This window comes from Myxine glutinosa, chromosome 7 (assembly GCF_964187855.1).
Source record: "Myxine glutinosa chromosome 7, kmMyxGlut1.1, whole genome shotgun sequence".
Classification (NCBI taxonomy): Eukaryota; Metazoa; Chordata; class Myxini; order Myxiniformes; family Myxinidae; genus Myxine; species Myxine glutinosa.
Window position 1 is genome coordinate 40,841,424 of NC_136267.1, and position 24,074 is coordinate 40,865,497.

Consider the following 24,074-nt stretch of genomic DNA (forward strand, 5'->3'; position numbering starts at 1 on the left):
GTGGATGCGGCGACGCGCTGCTCCGGTGCATGCTCCCATACCTGACCTGACCTACGGCCAAAGTGGCTATAAACCCGGTAATTTATGACAACATTGCAGCCAAACAGGAAGGTATCATGGCAATTTGACAGATTTCTCAATGCAACCAACCTGCCACTGGTAAACCTGACGTTACCTGCCTAATATAATTCTTCCTCCCACAGGATATCCCCGATTCCTCAGTGTCTCTCCTTGGGTATTGTCTTTTCCGGTTTGACAGTCCTGAACTCTGTTCCGATGGTGCACTTGCAGTTTATGTTAGAACACCATTTCCCACTGTTCAAGTACTACCCTCCCTCCTTCCCATCCTCCAAGAAGACCTTTGGCTGCACTTTCCCCTCTACAACAATCTCCTGTTTGCCTGTGTACTGTACCATCCTCCTAATTCAGGAATGACTCTGTTTACATCTCCCGCTCTCTGTCAACATAGACCATTTTATAACCACCCATCCCAACCCTCTCTTAGATACATGGTGATTTTAATGATTAGCATGCCAATTGGCTGGGTGTTGGTACCTCTTCAATCAGTCATGGCATTGTAGCAAAAGCCATCTGTGACCCTATGAGCTTCACACAAGTGAATTTTCCGACCAGGATTTCTACCAATGGTATGTCTCCCTTCTGCAGTTGGTATTGATTAATTTTCCTACAAATGTCTCCTGTTCCTCTTCTGCTCTAATAAGTTCATCTGATCATGTGCTTGAGAGAATCAACATCTCTCTGGTTATTGTCAACAATGTCGTAGAGTCTGGCACTTCATCAAAGCTGATTGGCAGGGACTGTAAGCCACACTCTCATGTCAAAACTGGCCCTTCATTTCCACCTCTCGTGATATTAATACTGAATAGGAATCCTTCCACACAAGCTTGCTTTCCCTTATGTACAGATGTTTGCCATCTCGTGTGCAGCTATCGTACCAATCCTCTCACCCCTAATACACAGAATCCGTGGTAAGGCAGTTGCATGGATGGAAGTTTCCGTGGATGGATAATCCGATAGCCAAGGATTCTCCAAAGAGAATTGGTTCCAAAGGCATTAACCAAAGGCAAACTCGTTTGGTGGTTAGGGTGGTTGTAGTTTGATGATAAAGTGGTTCAAACCACATCTGACCGTGCCCGTGACCTACCGGTTTGCTCGGCTGAATTAGATAGGTCACGGGCATTGATCGGTGCTCTCTCGGCTTAATTCCGCGGTCCCAGAGAGTAGTGGAATGTGGCAAACATGCCCGGGAAATTGTTCGAGGCTGTGGATTTAGCTGGCGGTTGCAGTCATTTTGACACGGCCCGGAAGACTCGAACCGGGTAACAAGAACGAACCCGGAGCTGTAGCAATGTATATTAGTCAGAATCATGCAAATTTGTTTGTTGTAAAACATTTGAATGAAACGTTGAACGAAACATCTTAATATCCTAAAAATTCAAGAAGAACAACTATTTTTAATTCAAAAGTTTAAGGCTTCCTAAAAAGTAGTCAATCAATCAGTCAATCAAACCATGTTCTTACAAAGCACCTTTCATGGAAACAATGAAAGTTAAATGTTGAAATAGAGATGTTGAAAACCTCAAAAATAAAAAAGAATATTTTGTGATTTTGAATATTATCTTGCTTTTGATTGAGCGAGTCAAGCACACATCGTTTAACTGTTATTAATAGTAATAACTAGAGTAGTTATTACAAGTCCACTGGTTTATGCAATAAGTTATAAATTCCAGGTTCAGCATAAAGTGACAAAAAACAGGTAGAGAAACATGTAGTATTTGTAAATCGAATAATAATCTTGTATATATTGTCATGTCATGAAAATGTGGGTTTTGTGTCCTACCTTCACACTTTTGTGTGATCTCGGTCTTCTTGTGTCCAGCTGGACATTTACATTCGTATGATCCCACAGTGTTGACACATGTACCGCCCTGGCACAAGCCAGGAATCGCCTGGCACTCGTCCACATCTGCAGGCAAAAGTACGAGTTTGAAGAGAGCGATCTGATGTGGTCCTCAAAGGCTGAGTTCAAAGTTTTCTTACCTCTTGAGTAATTAATCCGAAACATTGTCACACTATAAACTTAAATAACTTTTTGTCACTTGTGATCAGCACCTTTGGCTTGTTATGTAAAAGATGATTTGCCCATTGTGATGATTATGATGATGATGATATGGACAAATCTTATTATTCACCAAAGGTGGATGGAGGTTATGTTTTCACCCTGTCTATTTGTCTGTCTGTGAGCAAGATATCTCAAAATGTTATGGACGGATTCAGACGAAATTTGGTGGAAAGATTTGGCGTGTGACATGGACAAAATGACTAAATTTTGCTGAAGATCTAGATCCGGATACCAATATTTTAAAGTGATTCTTCACCATTGAGTGGTAAGGCCAAAAACGATATATCGCACGATATCTCAAAAAGTTATGGACGGATTCTGATGAAGCTTAGTGGACAGGTTGGGTGTCTGCCAAGAATGAATTGATTAGATTTTGGTGAAGATCTGGATCTGGATATGGGAATCGTTTTTTAAAGTGATTCTTCACTATTGAAACCTAGATGGGGTCAAAAACGATATATAGCAGGACATTAAAAAAAGTTGAAGATGGATTATGACAAAACTTGGTGGATGAGTTGGTTAGGGGACAAGAACAAGCCAATTTGATTTTGGTTAAGGTCCCGATCCAGATCCGGCCTATCATTGGGATACAAAACATAAACTGTTCAGCCTGGCGAGTGCCGTTCTAGTTATTATTATATGGTATTTACTGAAAAATAATTGCATATTGTATAGCAAACAAAAAACAAAAAAATACTCAAAGATGATGGCAAGGAGTGACAAAGGCATTGATTTCACATTCATTGTGTATTTGTGATAAAATAAGAGAAAATCATAAATGCATCAAAAAAAAATCAGAAAAGCAAAAGGCATCAGAGTGCCCTCCATAAGTATTGGAACAGTGAAGTCAAATTTGTTATTATTGCTATATACACAAGAAATTTGTATTTGAGATCAACAGATGAAGAATATGAGGCAAGAGTAGAGAAGGTCAGCTTTTATTTATTGGTATTTCTATGTATATATGTTTTACCATTGTAGAACAATAGCATTTGTTATGTTCAGTCCTCCCATTTTTTATCTCAAATTCTAATGTCTTGAATATATAGCAATAATAAATTTGGCTTCACTGTTCCAATACTTATGGAGGGCACTATTATATATTCATATATTATATATTAATAATATTGTAACGAATTTGAGAAAGTGTAAAGAATGTGAGAATTATGGTTTTGTTGTGTGGAAATGTCACCCTCCGTAATGTAAAGAAAGGTCGAAGCTCGTCCTCTTAGTTAATTCCATAAACCTACACGCAGGGCACCATATATCCTTTTAAATAGTTATTCCCTTATTCTATGTAGTTTAAGACTGTGTTTCCCAATAGTTTGACTCCATTGCACCGAATTAAATAAGAGTAGGTCCCATCTGCAAAGTGGTGTCAGGTTTGGATGGTTTTCGCCGCAAATGGACTCCATTGAGCACGCGGTCGGTTGGAAGAAGAAAGGCGTGTCTCCACCTCGTCATAGAGGGGAGGAGTGAGCCAGCCCCGAACAACCAACCAGGTATAAGGGGTTTGGCTTGAGAGGGCGGAGAGAGAACAATCTGGGAGGTTCGCAAAGGTTCAAGGGTGGGGCTTATATAACCCGCGGGAGACGCCCCATTGCCCCAACCAGAGATGCGCTGGAGATGAGCAGGTGTGTCCAAGCCGCCGTGATACGTGCCGTGCTGCAGGAAATACGGACCGAGGCAACGCAAGGAGCGCGCGACGCAGCAGTGCGGAGAAAGGAACTTCGCCCGTGCAGTTTGGGACCGCGGGAGTTCGCACGACCGCGGCTCGGCTTCTTGACGGCGGTGCCTTCTGGCCCGACCGTGCCCAGTCCCCGCTGAACCTTCCTTGCCTCTCAAAGCCATCCATCTCCAAGCCATTCGTTCCTGCCATCATTTCCCCGTGTAAGTGTGAATGTTCGTCTGTCGTACACGTTGTCCTGGGGTATTAATTAAGCTTGTATAGGTAAGCTAATTATTTCACTGTGTCTCCTGCTCCTTCCATTTCCCTGTATATAACCTTGACTGCTCTTTTTGCTTTGGCTTGTGTAAATAATTAATAAATCCTGTTATTCCTCCGTACTTCTTCTTCTTCTTCTCCACATTCGGTCGCTTTAGAGGTTTCCCAATTGGATGTACGCGGCGCGATTCGGCCAACGAATAAATCGGGTCTAGTCATTCGTAACCGGCTCACGGTGCAGTCCGCTTCGCTCGGCGCAACTAGTCCATTACGCTGGGACCGTGAGCGGGGGAGTATTTCCTCGCGTGTCAGGGAGCGCTGGTATTTTAATAGGTAATAGGACGGTTTAGGCCTAATACCCTACCCAGGGTCGACCGGCCGTGGCGTCATACCCCCCAGGACCACGTCGGTCAGTCATATAAGCGAGGGGACTAATCCCCCCTTGGTAAGTGGGGAAGGCCGACGTTGGATTCCGTAACAATATAATAGGGAACTATTATAATGATATTAAATTACATATTAATATCAAAATTAATAAGTTTTCATAGCATTAGAACTGAAAAAAAGATGGTTGGAATAGCTAGCAACAATAACAGCAACAACAGCAAAACAACATCAAAAACAACACCATCACCAACATTTAAATATTAAATCATCACCGGCATCAGTCTTCCAGATTCGGTAGAAAGGATGGTAGAAGTTCAAATGAGTGTAAAGAAGGAAAACAGAAGATAACTTTGGATAACAAAACAACAAGGTATTGGAGGAATAGCAAAATCAACTAGAATAGAACTCGGTAGCGCCGAACTCTGCCAGGCTGAAGAGTTTACGTTTTGTATCCCACTGATAGGCCAAATCTAGATCCGGACCTGGACCAAAATGGAATGGACTTGTTCTTGTCACCTAACCAACTCATCCACGTTTTTCGTCCAACTCTATCCACAACTTTTTAAAATATTGTGCTCTACAGTATTTTGTTTTTGGCTCTTTCTCTCAATGGTAAAGAATCATTTTTAAAATCTCGTATCCAGATTGGGATCTTCACCAAAATTTAATCAATTCTTCCTTGTGATATACCAACCCGTCCACCCAGTTTCGGCCGAATCCGTGCATAATTTCTTGAGATATTGTGCGACATATCGTTTTTAGCCCTATCACTCAAATATGGGTCCTTATCCAGATTCAAATCTTCACCAAACATGAATCAATTCCTCCTTGTCACACACCCAACCTGTCCAACAAGTTTCAGCTCAATATGTCCATAACTTTGAGATATCGTGTTATATATCGTTTTTGGCCCTATCTCTTAATGGTAAAGAATCACTTTAAAAATTTTAGCATCCGGGTCTTCTCCACATACCCAATCTCTCTGCTGAATTTCGTCCGAATCCATCCACAACTTTTTGAGATATCTTGTTCACAGCCAGACAGAAGTGAAAACAAAACCTCTGTCCACCGTTGGTGGTGGATGTAATAAATTTATATTAATTCGTCGACATTTTTCTATTTATTTTCGTTAGAAAATAAAATCAGTAAAATCATCCGTCCTGTTGTTATGTAACAAATGGAAGGAAATAACACTACTGAAAATGTTTAGGAACACCGTAGTTTTCCATATTAATAATTGGAGTTCCCTCACAAGGAACTTCAATGCCGAAGGAGGCCATTATCCTCATTAAAGCCTGCACAATGGTTGCTTGTCTGTGCTCTAACATTACTGAAAATGCTGAGATTCAAGCAAGGAAACAGCATGCACCATTTTTAAAGTCTTTGGTATGACGAGGCTGGGGTCGGGTTTCATTCACCACCTTCCCAAACTCAGAGCAGACACTCTAGCCAATACACCACCGAGTCAACCTGCATTATCTATACTAGGGCATGCCCGTACTATATCTATATCTAAAATTATATCCCCCCCTCTATTTACATGAAATGGTTTGGTCCATGAAATGTTTTGGTCCATTCGCAACGCCAAAGCGAACGGCGAACGCTTTACATGAAATGGTTTGGTGCATGAAATGTTTTGGTCCATTCGCAACGCCAAAGCGAACGGCGAACGGCTTGCGAGTACAGTGACAATCCCCCCGGGGTTTTTATTAGTTTTAAAACATAGTTTAACGCCAACATAGTTTGCAAACGTGAAATAAATGAATACGCTCTCAAATGTGCCATCCGAGGCAGAGTGTGTCCGCCACGTTCGGCACACGCGATAGTTCGCTGCTCTCTGATTGGTTGAATCGTTTTTTGGACATAGCTCGGTAAGTAATTGTCCGATTAATATGAAACCTTGAAAAGGCACATCCTCGGGTCCCCAGCAATATACCTGGCAAGTTAAAAGTATATCGGACCCGTGGTTGTCGAGAAACAGCGGTCACAGACAAACAAACGTACAGAGATTACTGGAATTATAGATAGATATATAAAACACTGTTTGTGTGTGTGTGTGTGTGTGTGTGTGTGTGTGTGTGTGTGTGTGTGTGTGTGTGTGTGTGTGTGTGTGTAATGTTACCGATAGACTCCTAAACGGAGAGGCTTACGTGCTTGATATTTGGCATAGACATGGCCATTGAGCCTGGGACCAACATGGCCGAACTCAAAATATTTGACGATCCATATTTTTTATTCATATTTACCTCAGCGCATTTCAGCGCACGGAATCAATGGAATCAGAGCAGGTGGGTGCTGATTTGCTCAGAGCGATCACGTGATGACGCTATGACGCTATGAACGCTATGACGCTATGAAAAAAAAAATCGCTATGACGCTATGAAACGCTATGACGCTATGAACGATATGACGCTATGAACGATATGACGCTATGAACGATATGACGCTATGAACGCTATGACGCTATGAACGCTATGAAAAAAAAAATCGCTATGACGCTATGACGCTGTGAACGTTATGATGCTATGACGCTATGAAAAAAAAAAATCGCTCGCTTTGCCAAGGGGCTCGCTCCCCCCCCGTTCCCCTCCCCTCCCCTCCCCCGCCCGGCAATGCCGGGTACTTCTGCTAGTCAACTTATAAACAACAAACAAACATTGGATGTTCAACAATGTTATTAACGGATTATTTATTAAAGCTCCCACCCCGTTATATCACTCCAATCTTGAATGCTGCGACTACGATATGATGTTCCTGAGATGCATTTTCCTTGCATATTACCTCTTGTAAAAAGTAAACCGATGAGGCCAAAAGACAAAACAAGTTCATATCGAGTTAGTTTCTGCACTAAATTAGGTTTGAAACAGCTTGAGTGAAGAGTAAGAATTATTTGGGTTAAAATGGCAAATTCGATGAGGAGGCTGTATAGGGATGTTTTGGGGTGGAGGGAGGCGGTGTAACCGGTGATTGTACTTTGGATATCTAGGGTGCTATTTCCCTAAATCAAAGTATTTTCTGGAACTACACATTAGTCATTAAAATGTTGTTAAATTAAATGTGCAGAAGCCTATCTTACAACAACACCTCCAACATACTCAAACCCAAACCTAATGAATATCTGTGACATGGTGAGAGATAAAGGTCTTTCTCTAGAACTGGTACACAATGGTAGGGTTGTCCCACCAGAGAGGTCTCAAATCAAGTGGACCTCGTCAGCTGCATATCATACTCGGCTCACCTTGGCAGGCTCCAGTGCGGATGTTGGGAATGAAGCCACGCCGGCAAGGGTGCGGCTGGGCAGGACACGTTTCACATGGATGACCCCAGGCTCGTCCGATGGTCGCACAACAAAGGGTCTTGGTGCAGACAACCCCACTCAGCTGACCTTGACACATACGCTGGTTCACCTGGGTGAAACAGGGTCCTGTTCGGTAATCTGTGGAAGAAAGCAGTTAAGGTCATCTAGGTTCCTTCAGCTAGCTACTCCTCAAACATTGCTGCTGGAAGTTTCATGCAGCCAATCAGTGCCAACCATTCCCACATGTAATTACGTTGACATCGTGAATGTTTAATGTGCCAATACTGCACACAGGAAATAGATGTTGCATCAAAGTTGCGATTTATTTCAATGATTCAGACACAGTAAGATTATATTTGGAGCATCATTATCTTATTACAGGTGCATTCCTCATACCACAGCGTAGTCCTGATTGGAGGAGATCATTCATACAAGTTGAAGTCAATAGGATTTTTGAGATTCAGGAAACACGTCAAAAAGAACACTCCAGCATATGCATCAATGTTGTATTTCTCTTCCTAATTTCACAGCCAAATATAGACAAATGCAAATTATAAAAGAAAGACGTCTTATTGCAATACAAGTTGGGTCAACTGAACAATATCAGGTCAATTGGACTTTAGTAAAGCAGCAACAGGATTGCTGTTAGCAAAGATCAAGTCATAAATAAACTAGAACGCCACTCAGTAGAGCGCATACTCCCGCCGTGGGGCAAGTTGCAATAGTACGATTTCACAAAAGTTTGAGGGAGTAGTTCAGTGACAACACAAGACAGACACTGCACAGATATATATATAGAATATATAGAAGATAATGTTAAACAAGTACAAAAAGTTTTAATTAAAACAAAAGCCGCGTCGATGTATTGTTACACAATGCCTAGATGCAGCTGTGCCTATAACGTCGATGTTATAAGCACAGGACATTCCTATTGATTCAATTATTTGATGTTATTTTTGTGCAAAGTGAAAATATATCTCGGCAATTTCCCGTGTGTGGCGACGAATTTTTAATATATCTCGGCATTTTCCCGTCTGTTATTTCAGGCGGTGTATGACTGACCATGCCGCGATTGAAAAAAATATATATCTCGGCAATTTCCCGTGTGTGGCGACACGTGAACGAAGCTATGCTCCTCTCTCCACATTATTGTGACGACGTATAAATTAAATATTTCATCGTGACGATTGTCATCAAATGGACGAATTTTTAATATATCTCGGCATTTTCCCGTCTGTTATTTCAGGCGGTGTATGACTGCCCATGCCGCGATGTAAAAAAAATATATCTCGGCAATTTCCCGTATGTGGCGACACGTGAACGAAGCTATGCTCCTCTCTCTAAAATTATTGTGACGACGTATAAATTAAATATTTCATCGTGACGATTGTCATCAAATGGACGAATTTTTAATATATCTCGGCATTTTCCCGTCTGTTATTTCGGGCGGTGTATGACTGACCATGCCGCGATTTAAACAAAATATATATATCTCGGCATTTTCCCGTCTGTTATTTCGGGTGGTGTATGACTGAGCATGCCGCGATTTAAAAAAAATATATGTCAATGGACTTGAAATTACAGGCCTTTGAGAATTCATTTCGTTCTATAAAGGGCAACTTTCATCGCATTTTCTTCCCGTTTTTTTTCAACCGAGTCTAAAACTATGTTGGCGACTGTGAAAAATGAAATGATATATCGAATTTGATTTGAAAGAAAACTGTGTGAGAGGAAGACACCACGGGCCTACAAAACAGGCCTCAAAGCTATGCGAGTTAATAAAATGGTGGATATTTGTTTATATGAAGGCTCTCCCAGAATGGGTGGAGCTATGGTTCCCAGAATGGGTGGAGCTTTGAGGTTTTGTCTTCTCTGCAAGAACAACAACAAGAAGAAGAAGAAGAAGACGTGGTAACAACAACAACAGAGTGCACTCTATGAGCAGCGTCTGCGACGCGGCTAAAAAAAACAAGGCAATTTCACTTACATTTTCGGATTCAGCGTTCAATTCCATATAAGTGAGTGTATTTTGAGGCATGTGTGACTTCAAATAAAATTGTAAGCCAGGAAAAACGTTCGTTTCATTCCTTAGGGATACAACATGTAAAACTGGCCCAAACGTCAAAACAAAACTCGCTCATTTTAAGTCGTACAAAGTAATGCGACCACTCATTCTTCTGGGAAGAATCCCGTGCACATGCTGGTCACACTTATAACTCACCTAAGTGTTTATAAGTTCATGAAATACTGACACCGCTTCTGAGGTTTAAAAAAAAAAAAATACAAAAGTTTTAAAGCATTATACGTATCAAACGATACATTTTATGAAACGGGGAAACCTAATACACACTTTGGTGGTTTTAAAATGACAGAATATGTCTTTATTAGAAGAAAAAAAAAAAGAACCTTGAAGACGACGCTGCTAATAAAATACACCGCTCTAACGCATAACCACGAGTTTAAACTACATTTACAACAAATATGAAAACTATTTTCATCTCACAATGTTAAATATAGAATATATAGAAGATAATGTTTAAAAAAATGAGCCCTATCTTCCAATGGTAAAAAAAATCTTTCAAAAAATTCCTGGATCCGGAATAATATCCTGAGCTTCACCAAAAACGAATCAATTCTTCCTTATCCCAAGGACAATCATCCCACAAACTTTCATCCAAATCCGTTCAGAACTTTTCCAGATATCTTGTTCACAAACACACGAACATGCACACACACGGACGGACACGATCGAATGCATTACTCCCTAGGGGAGTAATAAGAAAAGTCATAAATGTGTGTGTGTGTATATATATATATATATATATATATATATATATATATATATATATATATATATATATATATATATATATATATATATATATATATTCCCAATAATAAAATGTACTTTCGAAAAGGGAGTCGGGGGGGTGGGGGGGCAATTTGTTTTATTGTCTGTTTGCTAATTTGTTAATATGCTTGTTAATATATAGTTAATATGTTAATATACATAAATATCCCTATATGCAATTCGTTGATGTCAAAAAGTGTCAAAGTTTCATGAAAACATGTGAGGTATGGTCACGTGGATGAGATAGGGTACAGATCCTTATAGCACACTTTTGGGTAATTGACAGTGACTCCATGACTGAAAGGTCTCCATGAAGAATTTGAGCTTTTGATGACTGCAAATTGTTGCCTATTAGTAAGATAGTCTTTAAAGCATTCAAGAGCACAACCTCTAACACCATATAAATCAAGCTTTTTAGAGAATCTTACGATCGATATTATCAAAGGCTTTGGACAAATCAATAAAAACACAAGCGATGAACAATCTGTCGAAGAGGGAATTAGAGATGAAATCTGTCAAATGAATAAAAGCCATGACTGTAGAGTGCTTACTATGAAAGCCAAACTGCTGATCAAAAATAATGTTTAATATAGATATAAATATAATTAGACGGTTGTAAACAAGTCTCTCCAGAAATTTAGAAAAAACACGGAAGAACAGATATGGGTTTGCAATTGTGAATAGCCTGACAATCATCTATCTATAATTCCAGTAATCTCTGTCTGTACGTTTGTACGTTTGTACGTTTGTACGTTTGTCTGTGACCGCTGTTTCTCGACAACTACCGGTCCGATATACTTTAAACTTGCCAGGTATATTGCTGGGGACCCGAGGATGTGCCTTTTCAAGGTTTGTAATTAATCGGACAAGTACTTACCGAGCTATGGCGATTTAGCCGTTCGCCGTTCGCTTTGGCGTTGCGTCTGGACCAAACCATTGCATGTAAATAGAGGGGGGGGGGGGGTTCTGTGGTCGTTGCGAATGGACCAAACCATTCATGTAAATAGAGGGAGGGGGGTTCTGTGGTCGTTACTGCCACGTGGTTTCAAAGTTTTTTTTTGTTGTTGTTGTTTGCACGCATGTTTTTTTGCACCCACGTACGGGCACGCCCTAGGATGTTTACACACACACACCCCTACACAAATTTTTTTTTTTTTTTTTTTTTTTGGCAAGGAACGGGCACCCACGTACGGGCACGTCCTAGCTTATATATAGTACGGGCATGCCCTAGTTACTTTTAAAAATAGGATCTCTCAATAAAATCATGACCTTGAGTTTCCAAATGAACGACGATGCTTTTATCCATCCTACGGTGGGCTGGAAGTTTCATAAACTTCTCAAAACAATTATTATTTAAAAACAATTATTAAACAATTATTTATTTTTTAACAATTATTTAACAATCAATTATTTAAAAATTATTTAACAATCAATTATTATTATTTTAACAATTATTTAACAATTATTTAACAATCAATTGTTATTATTTTTAACAATTATTAATATATTTAAAATCAAAACAATTATTATTTAAAAATAGGATCTCTCAATAAAATCATGATTTTGAGTTTCCAAATGAACGACGATGCTTTTATCCATCCTACGGTGGGCTGGAAGTTTCATAAACTTCTCAAAACAATTATTATTTAAAAACAATTATTAAACAATTATTTATTTTTTAACAATTATTTAACAATCAATTATTTAAAAATGATTTAACAATCAATTATTATTATTTTAACAATTATTTAACAATTATTTAACAATCAATTGTTATTATTTTTAACAATTATTAATATATTTAAAATCAAAACAATTATTATTTAAAAATAGGATCTCTCAATAAAATCATGATTTTGAGTTTCCAAATGAACGACGATGCTTTTATCCATCCTACGGTGGGCTGGAAGTTTCATAAACTTCTCAAAACAATTATTATTTTAAAACAATTATTAAACAATTATTTATTTTTTAACAATTATTTAACAATCAATTATTTAAAAATTATTTAACAATCAATTATTATTATTTTAACAATTATTTAACAATTATTTAACAATCAATTGTTATTATTTTTAACAATTATTAATATATTTAAAATCAAAACAATTATTATTTAAAAATAGGATCTCTCAATAAAATCATGATTTTGAGTTTCCAAATGAACGACGATGCTTTTATCCATCCTACGGTGGGCTGGAAGTTTCATAAACATCTCAAAACAATTATTATTTTGAGTTTCGATTTGTACGAAGAGTTTCATATCTGCCCTTTGTCGCTGGTAGATTTGTCTGCATTGGTTATCATGTCAGATCGGTCAATATTACTTGTAGTTTACCACACAAGTGTTTTTAACATTGTATTTTGTTATATCAGCACTATAGTATTTATTTGTGATTGGAATTATGTTGTTTAGAATGAAAATATAGAGAGAACGAGTTTAAAGCGGAATGAAGAAATTACGTGAGGGTTTCCACCTTTGACATTCACAAATTCGGCATTTGTAGTTTCCCCATTGACTGCGTCTAGAAACATTCAGCTGCGGTAAGTTTTTTTTGTCCAAGTCCTTCACGAACCGGCTGTCAATGGCTGACGTTCGACTGAAGGTGGAACAGGATATGTGGAATTTAATGGTTCATGGTTTAGCATTAGCCGTTTCCGCATCGCTTGTCCCTGAGAACACATAAAAGACACCGGGGAGAGACATCTAACACATAAAAGGATGCATCCATACATCCAACCCTGGAGTTTAGATATTTCCACAGTGATTGTTTAGTTAGGTTACCCATCCTCATATCAGGGGAAAGGGAGATGCGTTGTGATTGGAGGCAGAACCTTCCCCATTGTTTTCTTTCTCATTCCCAAACCTTCATTTTCCTTCAATCCTCAATCTCAAACCTGTATTTTCCTTCTCTGTATTTGATCCTCATTTCCAAACACTCATTTTTCTTCTCCGTATTCGAGAAGTTGAAATGCAATTATCTAAATCAGGAGCATATCAAGCCTGGCGTTTGCTTAACGATTGAGGTGGCTGACTTGAGATCTTACGATCTTTAGTTCAAGTCCCCGTCATGCTGTTAAATAACACCTGGTGGGTTGACACAGCCTGCCATCCCTCCGAGGGATGGATGACAGCGACATCCAGCGACACAACCGCTGATGCCATGTGTCATAAGGAGAAACATACCTCCCAGCAATAATGCAACCAGCAGCCACAATCTGCATATGAAAAAGAATAACAACTAGCATATCCTTTCTTTCTTTAATGTCCATATTCTCACCTCGTGGGGTCGGGCAAGGAAAGTGGCAGGCCCGGCCTGACGTTCAACTAAGTTGACAAGAGCAGGAATTTGTTTCAGGGTGCCGGCAATAACTCACCCACTCTCCGTGAAGGACATCGTGGGATCTTTAACATATACCAACTAATGCTAGCAGAAGAGACGCCAGTCAGGCACACGTTGATGTCTCACCCTGCCTGCTAGACATGAGGGTGACAGTTTGTAGCTGGACCGAGATCACATCTCTCCTGGATTCTGTGGTGTATAAAGCTCTCAACTGCATTGGAATCTCCTGTGATGAAGCCAAAGCACAAGGTCCGTTTCTCTCACGTCGCAGGCAGGTTGGTGGTTTCTCTGTTTTTTGACCGCCTCTTCTCCAACATTGCGCTCTCGGACCCCGTCCCTCCCCGAATACTCCAGGATGCATGCATTCTTCCAGTAACCCCCTCTTGGGTAAACTTCCAAAATCCAAGCTTACCTCACACCTGCACTCTGTTGTTCTTCGCCGCTCCCATCTGGGGAACCACCTTCCAAAAGCCGTTCTTTTCCCACTCTTCACTCCAGGTCTTCACCCTCGCTAATACCCCCATCACACCAAACTAGTCCTCAATACGTTCGTGAAAATGTTGTCGAACGGGCTCCAACTGTGTATGAACGTAGTGGACGTAGTAGCAACTATTTACAGTCTTTTTACGAACTTCATGGACGGGCTCGGACGGGGAGGGTGCTCTAGAACTTTGAGCCTGCTCAAAATTTTATCCCGTCCATCCCGTTCTCCAATTAGACGGATTGACAACGTACTTAAAACGAGATAGACGTACTACGAACGGAATTGCCGTACTTCGAACCTACCAGGGACGTGTTACGACGTGGTGCGGTCGGACATAAATTTCAGTACGTGTGCACACCGACCGGGTCCGTTTGTTGCTCGTTCATCCCGTTCGGCGACAGACCCAATTTGACCGCATTACGTCCTTAGTCAATCCTTATTCCGTGCAAATACGTTTCAAACCAAATATAAAGTTCTGAAGCAGTTGGCAACACGCTTCTACATGGTTCTAAAAGTTCCCAGTAGGTTCTCATTAAGTTCTCCTAGTTTTGAGTACGTTTATGTAGTTCTCACGCAGTTCGCAACATGTTGAATGTTGGTTTCATCCAATTTATGTTGGAAGCAGAGGAAGAGTACAATGAGATGGTAGAGGAAGAAAGAAGGAGACAAGTAAGGATCTGTTGGGTGACGAGGTGGCTGAAACCTGAGAGGAGAATAGCTGTGGGACATTATCATCAGCTGATGGAGGAGCTAACCTGGTCTTGAGCTGCAACAATAAGAATAAATAAAAGTATAAGATGCAACAATAATAATATATCATAAGTATAAGATCAAACAATAAGAATATATTATAAGTATAACATGCAACAATAAGAATAAATCCTTTGTATAACATTATTTAGTTTATTCTTTAAATTACCAAATTTTAGTACATGGTATAGCTGATATTAGGAAAACAATACATGTACAGTACAGTACATGTTACATAAAATTATAATGTAGTTATTGTAAGATGTACTTACACTTACTAGTGTTCTTTTCTTCACTTCATAAGTGAAAGGGCCCAGAAAAGCGAAGTTGTCCAGCACCTACTGGTCTCTCTCTGAGTGGTCAGTGGTACCATCACCAGATTTCTTCTTATTCAGCTTAGTGAAACGGGTGTGGAGGCTGGTATACCATATCTTGAGCTCATCAACGTTTACATTCAACAACTCAGCTTGCTGCTGCCACAGGAAGGCCTTTTTCTTCGTGTCTTTATAGGCCTGGAGCTTTTTGTTATAGAGTACTTCATGGGCCTTCAACCACTCAACCATGGATTCTTGTTGCTCTATGGTGAGATGGGTGTGGGTCTTTGCTTTCTTTTTCTTTTTCTTGGCCTTCTGAGTCTGATCTGCTTCTTCCTCAGACATATCCCCATCTGACTTGGAGGCATCAGAGGCTCCAGGGGATACAGCTCTCTCCGTCTCCCTCTCTTGAATTGGACCTTCATGGGCAGGCTCAATAGTCTCAGCAACTTCAGGGGGATCTGCATGGCCTTCGGCAGGGCTATTTGTGCTTGATTTCGCTCGCCCTGTCTTTCTGAATCGACTTCTCTTTGGAGGCATGATGATCGGAGATTGTATTGTAGATGTGTACAGCTCGGAGCCCTGAACTTGAATGAGGACTGGCTACAACGCGCTCGGTATTCATAGCAGTCGGGCCAGGACGGGCCAGGACGCGAGTACACACGCACTAGGGACGAGATGAGGACGTAGTGCGAACGAGTTGGTCGGATTAAGAATTAGTTAGAACTGGCTTGGACGTATTGTGAACGAGGTAGAATGAGGTAGAACGACGTTGAACTGGTTAAGAACGGGTTGAGAACGGCTACGGACGGGCTCGAACTGCTTCGAAACGTTGTCGGCATGAGGTGAACGGGCACTTTTACACGATCTGACCTGGATACAAACGGACTGCAGACTGGCTAAGAACGAGATAAGAACGAGATAGACGTATTGAGGACTGCTTATGAACGAACTAGCATCGTATTTTACGCCAAACTACGCATTCTACCGTGATCACAGCCCGTTCTAGTATTTTTTTTAGAACGGGGTAGAACGGGATAGAACTACTTTGGTGTGATGCTAGCCTAACCCAACCATCGTACTTGCTAAATCAGTGTTTCCTCCGCTCCTGCCTCACCTTTTCCTGTTCATTCATTATTTCACCTACTGTATCCAATTGTCGTGCCCATTGCCCCCACTGTCAGTTCATACCCTTCATGAGCCTTGATATTGTAAAGGACAAAAAGGGGGCTATAAATATTTAAAATTTTTTTTTTTTTTTTTTTTACAAATACAATCCCACACAATTGGTCTTTGCCGACTATACCTTATGATTTACCATCATTCTTCAACATTGCCTCAAAAAAACATTGCCTCAAAAAGGGAACCATGATTGTCTTGGGGCCCGCAAGGCTAACCCCTGCTCTAGCGGGGAAAAATGGCCTTAAAACGTTCATTCATTCATTCATTCTTCAACAATAATATAATATTAACATCTCTGGGTCCAAGCAAAAGCATCCTCTAAAAAATTTTTTTTCTGTTTTCAATCTAACAAACCATGAAGCTTATTTCCAAAATATGTTACAACGACATCCACACGAATTCATTCACATCAAAAGCAGCCCCAGTTTGCGAACGGCGAGTCTTTACTAACCAGCAATCTGTAAACCACCGAGAACAAATGCTTCAATAATATCCCAATGACTTTAGCAGCACTTCCCGATTCCCAAGAAACCTGGCAATTCCAGAAATTCTTGTCTGGAGTCGACTCAATAGACATGATTCAATTTCCAAGACCAGGAATATTTATTCTGAAGACACAGCCAAGAATCCCTCGAAATTGCAGGAAAAGGGACCCCTGTTTGTCGACCTTTCGCTCACCCAAATAAATGCTGAGACTGCCCTGCAGAGCCCTCTCCTTTAGACAATCAACAATGCCACAGATGCTTCCTCAAGCAAACAACAATTAGTGGCAAATCTATTTATTACATCCTCAAACATGGCAGAATACCTTTGAGTTTGGCCCCAACCTGAACATTCTTTCTCTCTTCTTTCACCTTCCCTTCTCTTCTTTTTGTCAATTTTGGATTTTAACAATTCAGTTCCCCAAACATAGTTAACTAGAGAGTTCATAGAACACGATATCCCGTGCAGTGCTCAAGTATATACTTCAATTTTAATTTAAAAATAATGATTTTAAAGATCTTTTTTTAATCCGGAAGTTTAGCAATACTGAAGCAGTCTTATACACCACCCTTATCCACTGTAATAAGACGATGTCGAGTCGCAGTTTACGCATCACATGACATCCTTAAAAAAGTAAGTTTCCTCTCTGGAATGATTTTCAATTTTGTTTGACTGCAGAAAGTAAAAAGAATATCTCATTCCTGACTGTGCATCTGTGATCGAGACAGATTCAAAGACAAAGTGCTGCTCCACAGCAGGTTTGTTTTCCGATTCATGTTCCAATTGGTGTTCAAAATATAACATACAATTTAATACGTTGTTCCTCGATCATAAACTGATAAGTCGGACGGATGAACATGAGACAATTGCTTAACCCCGCTTTTCGCTTCGCGTGTGCAGGGTAATCAATTAATGGTACTCCAAAATATGCTTGTACAAGCTTTGAGAGAAACACGCAATTACACGGTCACAGCACCTTACTAGCCTGAGCAGAAGCAAAGAAGGTAAGTCTCAAAAGAATCGTCAAATCTTCAAAGAAGACTCCTGAGTAAAAGGCTATGTCTTGCTGCTTATCGTCCTATTAGGATAATAATCCGAAAGGGAAAAACCCAAAAACATTTCACGCTGCTCCAAAATTTGCTTGAACTTTGTCAGAATCCGACACTTGGTGATATGTTGATACATTTTGGTGATATGAAGCTGGTATGTCTCACCAAATAAGAGAAGTACCTTCAGTGACACCTTCGAGACCAAGAGCATGTACTTAAAGAAGTGATGCAGGGCCTTGGAAAACGCAACTCACTGAAACTAAATGGTTGAAAGTTTGAAAAGTGTGCTTGCACATCAGCGAAGCACTAAGGGTATGTGTCCACGGTTTAGTTCCCTAAAATAATTGGTTCACGAGTTATCAAGTGACCACTATATTCGTGTGTCTGTGTGTGTGTGTGTGTGTCTGTGTGTGTGTCTGTCTGTCCGCAGCATAACTACCCGATGATATCATCCAATCTTGATGAAACTTGGGTGGGAGGTTGATATCATGATCTAGTTGTGTCCTGCCTAGAGTGGGCGTTTTGCGCCCATTGTGGGCGGAGCCACGCCCGAAAAAGATGTATTTTTAGGGGGTAATCGAGTTCAAGCTACATCTTCTCCGAGGGGTTTGGTGGAATCTGACAGGGGTTTCGATATTTGGTTAGGCGAATGTCATGTGTCTAGCTCCACGGAGCTCGATTTTTCATTTTTATTTTTTTCCCCATGTTTGTAATTTATTTATTTTAATTTATTTATTTATTTATTTTTTTCATTTCATTTTTCACCGAATTTTCGGTATTGTGTAGCTAACTAACCTCATAACTGATTATACATTATTTCCTATCTCATTTCAAGGTCAGTAACCTTCGTTTTGACATTTCCGGGCCTGGCCTGTCCGGGCCCGTTTCGGTTATAGTCCGTCCTTTGTCATTGAATGCCGCTCGCTCGTGAACCATCGTCGTCTCCTGACTTGTTTATTTCTTTAATTGCATTCAGCAATAAAAGCTTCACATAAATGAGTACCCCAAATGAGCCAAAGTACAGATTTGGTCATGTAATGGTTAGACCGTCCGCTCTGAGTCTGGGAAGTCTGCGGTTCAAGCCTGTCCCTGGGCTAATCATACCAAAGACATACAAAATGGAATGTGCTGCTTCCTTATTTGAGGCCCAGCAATGAAAAATAATAGAACACAAATAACCATAGGCTGGTACCCATTGCACAAGTTTGATGGCCCTAATGGCCCCTCCATGTGTAACTGTGTTGTTTTTTTTGTTGTTGTTTTTTTTGTATACTGTTTATACAAACACGAGTTTGTTGTTTAATTAACACGAGTGTTTTAATTAAACACGAGTGTTTAATTCCTTGTCAGTGAAATTATATTTATTTATATTTATCATCATCATATTATCTTCTTTTTTTAATTTCTTTTTTTTTATCATCCTCATGTACCATGCTCTATACAGAGCAAATGGGAATAATTAAAGGATATTGAAAGCTGTTACACATGCCCAGAGTCATACACTTGTTGGAATGTAAAATTAATCTTATAAATGATTTCAAGTGTTTGTGCGTTGGTTTGTTTGTTCATTCGTTATTCTTTCATGGCAGAATCGTAGCAACTAGAGCCCCAAAATTTTGGGAGTGTTTCAGAAACTGGACAAGGTTTCAATCTTCCGCACATTGGCCTTGAAGGCCATTTTGAGGCCACTATAAAGTGTATATTGGGATGTGGGGTCAGGCAGTCAGCCACCGGCCCGCAGACAAAAGGTAACCGCCATGAGGCCAATAACTCCATCGATTTTCAATATCCAACGTGTCCTGAAACCACTTCCGGGGAAAGCTCACTCAGTCTGGCAGCGCCAGGTATCCTCTCCTCCAGAGTACATAATAAAATATTATATTCCATTATAAAAAAAACTAAACGTAACCTTTATCACTTCAAATCTAAGAATCGATTCTAAATGGACAAGTTGACATGTCATCACTATTATATTATTAATATACGAGTACATATCAGATTTATCCCTATCACTTAATGGTGAAGAATCACTTTAAAAATTCTCTGATCTGGATCCAGATTCGAATCTTCACCAACATCTAATCATTTCGTGCTCGTCACATGCACAACTTCACCAAATTTCGTCCAAATCCGTCCACAACAATTTGAGATATCTTGTTCAAAAACAGACAAACAGACAGACAGACAGGGGTGAAAACATAACCTCCATCCACCTTCGGTAGCGGAGGTAAAAATCAAACGTGAAACAACAAGGGATTTGAACGCAAGTTACATGAGCGCAGAACCAGGTTCCACTGCACGGTTTGATTTATAATAATTATAATAATATTGATAATAATAATGATGGTAATAATGATGATTATAATTTTATAAAGCACACATATCTGTCAATGAAGACTCTCATGATTTAGCTACATTTTTGTCCATTTGGAGACACGTTTGATGTCTCACGTTGGAGCGGCACATGATCCGAAGCAAAGGGGGAAATCCACCGTTTTAATCCACAGAATAACAAAGATCAGTTTGAATGGAGATAAAAGTTTTAATGAAATTTTGTTTTTTAAATTGTCAAAAACAAAAAACAGCTGGCAGTGCGCTGTACGGCGGGCTTACATAAACTGCCCGCTGGCAACTTGTATAGAGAACACTGGGCTAACCACGAAGCTGAATATAAGGGGTTACTCTCGCGTCGCAGAAACGTCTGCGGCCTTTTTGTCTTCCACCACCTTCTTTCTGGTCTTGAACCCCCTGTCCTTCCTGTGACATTTCTCCCACAGGTTTCTGTAGTGCAGGTGCGGTCTGCCAGCAACCCATGTTTGGAAAAACTCCAGTAATACAAGCTCACTGCTCACGTCCACTCATTTGCTCCTCCTTTCTCTCACCTACGTTACCAACTTCATCAGTCTGTTCAATTCCATCCTTCCCTGCAAGGCTTCAAGGTGGCTGTTCGTCTCCACCTCAGGTCATCCCCCATGCACAATTATTATCGTTTCTTCCCTCATTAACACTGCCCAAGCACACCCCTTCCTTTCCAGGTTGTTGTGTTTCCCCCCTCTCCCTCAACCTCCATTCCATCTTTATTTCCATTGATGTTTCATCTGCTGTTATCCCTTGCTCTTCTCTCATCCTCCTTCTTGCTGTGTTTGAGCCTATATCCATGGCTTGTTTTCCCCCTTGCCACCTCAACCCCCCACCCCCTGTGTCTTCTGCTCCCCCAGCCTGCTCTCATTCTGCCCCTCACCCACTCACACTTTTGTGTGTCCCACTGTTGTTGTCCCTCCACCCTACTGTTTTTGTATACAAGATTGAGGCTCGTGAAAGAGCTAACATTAATCACACAAAAAGTCAAACCGACACACAAAACAGAAAAATAAGGGGAGCGGCAGACAAGATGGGGAGAGAGGGGGAAGGACACAAACACAACATTTGAGAGCAGGGACATCGGGAGAAATGTGGGAGGGGGAGGGCTTTGGGGGAGGTGGGAGAGGTATAAAACATATGGACACTGCAAGGACTTCCAGGAAAGAAGTTGGAATTTCAAAAAAAAAAGTATCTGGGGTGAATTAGCGGGGGTAGAAAAGATCAAGGTTTTGGATGGGGGAAGATAAGAGATGGTGGTGAACAGCTGTTTTAAAGACCTGGCGGGAGGGGTGGGATTGAAGGGAGTGAGGGAGTTTGTTCCAGAGGCGGGAGAAAAGAGGAATGAAGGAGTGAAGGTGAGCAGAAAGCCTAGATTTTGGCAGTTTAACCATAAGAGGGTTGCAGGCAGATCTTGTGCGACCTGAAGGAATATTGGGGGTGACAGAGCACAGAGAGAGCTGGGGGAGAAAGGCCGGAGAGGAGTCGGTAGAAGACAGAAAGACTGTTGTGTATCCCCACTTTCTAATGTTCTGTACTGTGTAATAGACATTCCATGAGTCTCGATTCTGCATACAAAAATAACCGCATCAAGCACATAACCCTGGTGAAAGGATAACAAAAGGCAAAAATAATAAAAGAGGGGGTTAGAATGCAGGTGAACACAAAAGAAGAGACAGAAGATTACCAATAAAATAATGAAAAATCACTCATAGAGCGACACTTGGCAAAACAGAGCAAATTAGAATGACACTCAGTAGGGCATCCTTTTGACTTCAAAAATAATTAGTGGTTGAATTCAGTGACCTGATATGCAAATAGTCTTCAAAGTTTAAGTTAATCGGATGAAAATTGACAATTTAAGAAATTTGGCCTATGTTGACGTCAAAAATAGTTGGTGGTTGGTTTCACTAAGCTGATATGAAACTCCTTTTCAAATTTCACGTCAATCGGATGAAAATTGAGGATTTTAGAAATTCGAAAAAAGTGGTTGACCTTTGGCCTATGTTGACCTTTTGACCTCAAAAATATATAGGATTTTGTCGGACCACGAACTCTACCATTTGAAGTTTCGTGAAGATCGGTTTAAAATTGTGACCTATAGGCAAGTATAAGTGAGCGGACAGACAAACACACAAACACACACAAACTGGAGTGATCAACATACTTGTCAATTTTTATTTTTTTTGCCAAGTAATGAAAGACAGCAGAAATAAGTAAATAGATTAGCGTATGTGTATCATTAGCACTTCAGAGTGGATTAACCAATCACCTGAAAGGATGAAGGAGAATGAGCTTGGGGAATTACCGGACCTGATGTGATCAGTCTAGATCTCTAGGAGGTTGAAATAAATAAGCCTTAGCCATCCAGTGGCTTAGTGGAAAGCACACTACTGCCACAGGAGGTGATATAATTGGGCCTAGTCATCCAGTGATCTCAGACGGATAAAGTGCACGACCGTTATGCAAAGTTGATATAATAAAGATTTGCCATATAGTGGAATATACACTACTGCTACATGAGGTTGATACAATGAAGTATAACCATCCAGTGGTGTTGTGGAATGCACACTACCACTACATGAGGATGATAAATTAAGCATTGCTATCCAGTGACCCAAATGGAATATACACTACCGCTACACGAGGATGATATAATTAAACCTTGCCATTCAGTGACCTCGTGGAATGCACACTACCGCTGCATGAATTGTTTTTGTTTTCCTAGGAATCATTTAACCAGCTGCGTAAGCCTGAAACTCTGAGTGTGCAACCCAGACATGACCCTGCTTGCCTCCGTTGGGCCTGCTGGGCAAGCCCCGAGGCTAAGTTTTTATTCAATAAAGGTCTTCCGCAAGGTCCACCACTGTTACATCCTTCCACACCCACCATGCAAGTTTCACGTCTCGAGGATGCCACACCATTCTCCCTGCTCGCCCTGTTTGGAATTTCACTTAATGAAGTACCTTCCAGTCGACACCCTCAAGCTTTTTCCATTCCTTCTTCACCCTTCCCTCTCTTCCCTCAATCCCAACCCCCTCCCCAATGAGCAGTTCCAAAACCAAGCACTTTGTTTCACCAGAATTTATAAAGGCCTGCAAGCACTTTTCAAGCGAATGACTGCTTTCCATCCACATTCTGAACATTGTGTTGTTTATGGTCAATATTCCTTAATGTCCTTGTTAGAAATACAACCCTTTAACGAAATCAACTTCATTGTTTTTATGTTTAGATGACAGACGACTGTAAGGAAGTTAAAATCAATCCATCTATCTATAATTCCAGTAATCTCTGTGTGTCTGTGTGTTTGTGTGTTTGTCTGTGACCGCTGTTTCTCGACAACCACGGGTCCGATATACTTGAAACTTGCCAGGTATATTGCTGGGGACCCGAGGATGTGCCTTTTCAAGGTTTCATATTAATCGGACAAGTAGTTACCGAGCTATGGCGATTTCTTTACCAAACTCCGCAAGCCGTTCGCTTTGG

At 40.5% G+C, this 24,074-nt stretch overlaps 1 protein-coding gene across 1 annotated transcript in view; it reads right to left on the reverse strand.

Annotated features, from left to right (window-relative positions):
- LOC144893057 (fibrillin-2-like) overlaps nucleotides 1-24,074 on the reverse strand; it is a 147,289-nt gene that overhangs the window by 76,244 nt on the left and 46,971 nt on the right. The window contains exons 4-5 of the mRNA XM_078782678.1: nucleotides 7,714-7,911; nucleotides 1,862-1,987 (exon numbers count right to left, since the gene is read on the reverse strand). Of these exons, the coding sequence (XP_078638804.1) occupies nucleotides 1,862-1,987; nucleotides 7,714-7,911 (324 nt within the window). The remainder of the gene's footprint in view (nucleotides 1-1,861; nucleotides 1,988-7,713; nucleotides 7,912-24,074) is intronic.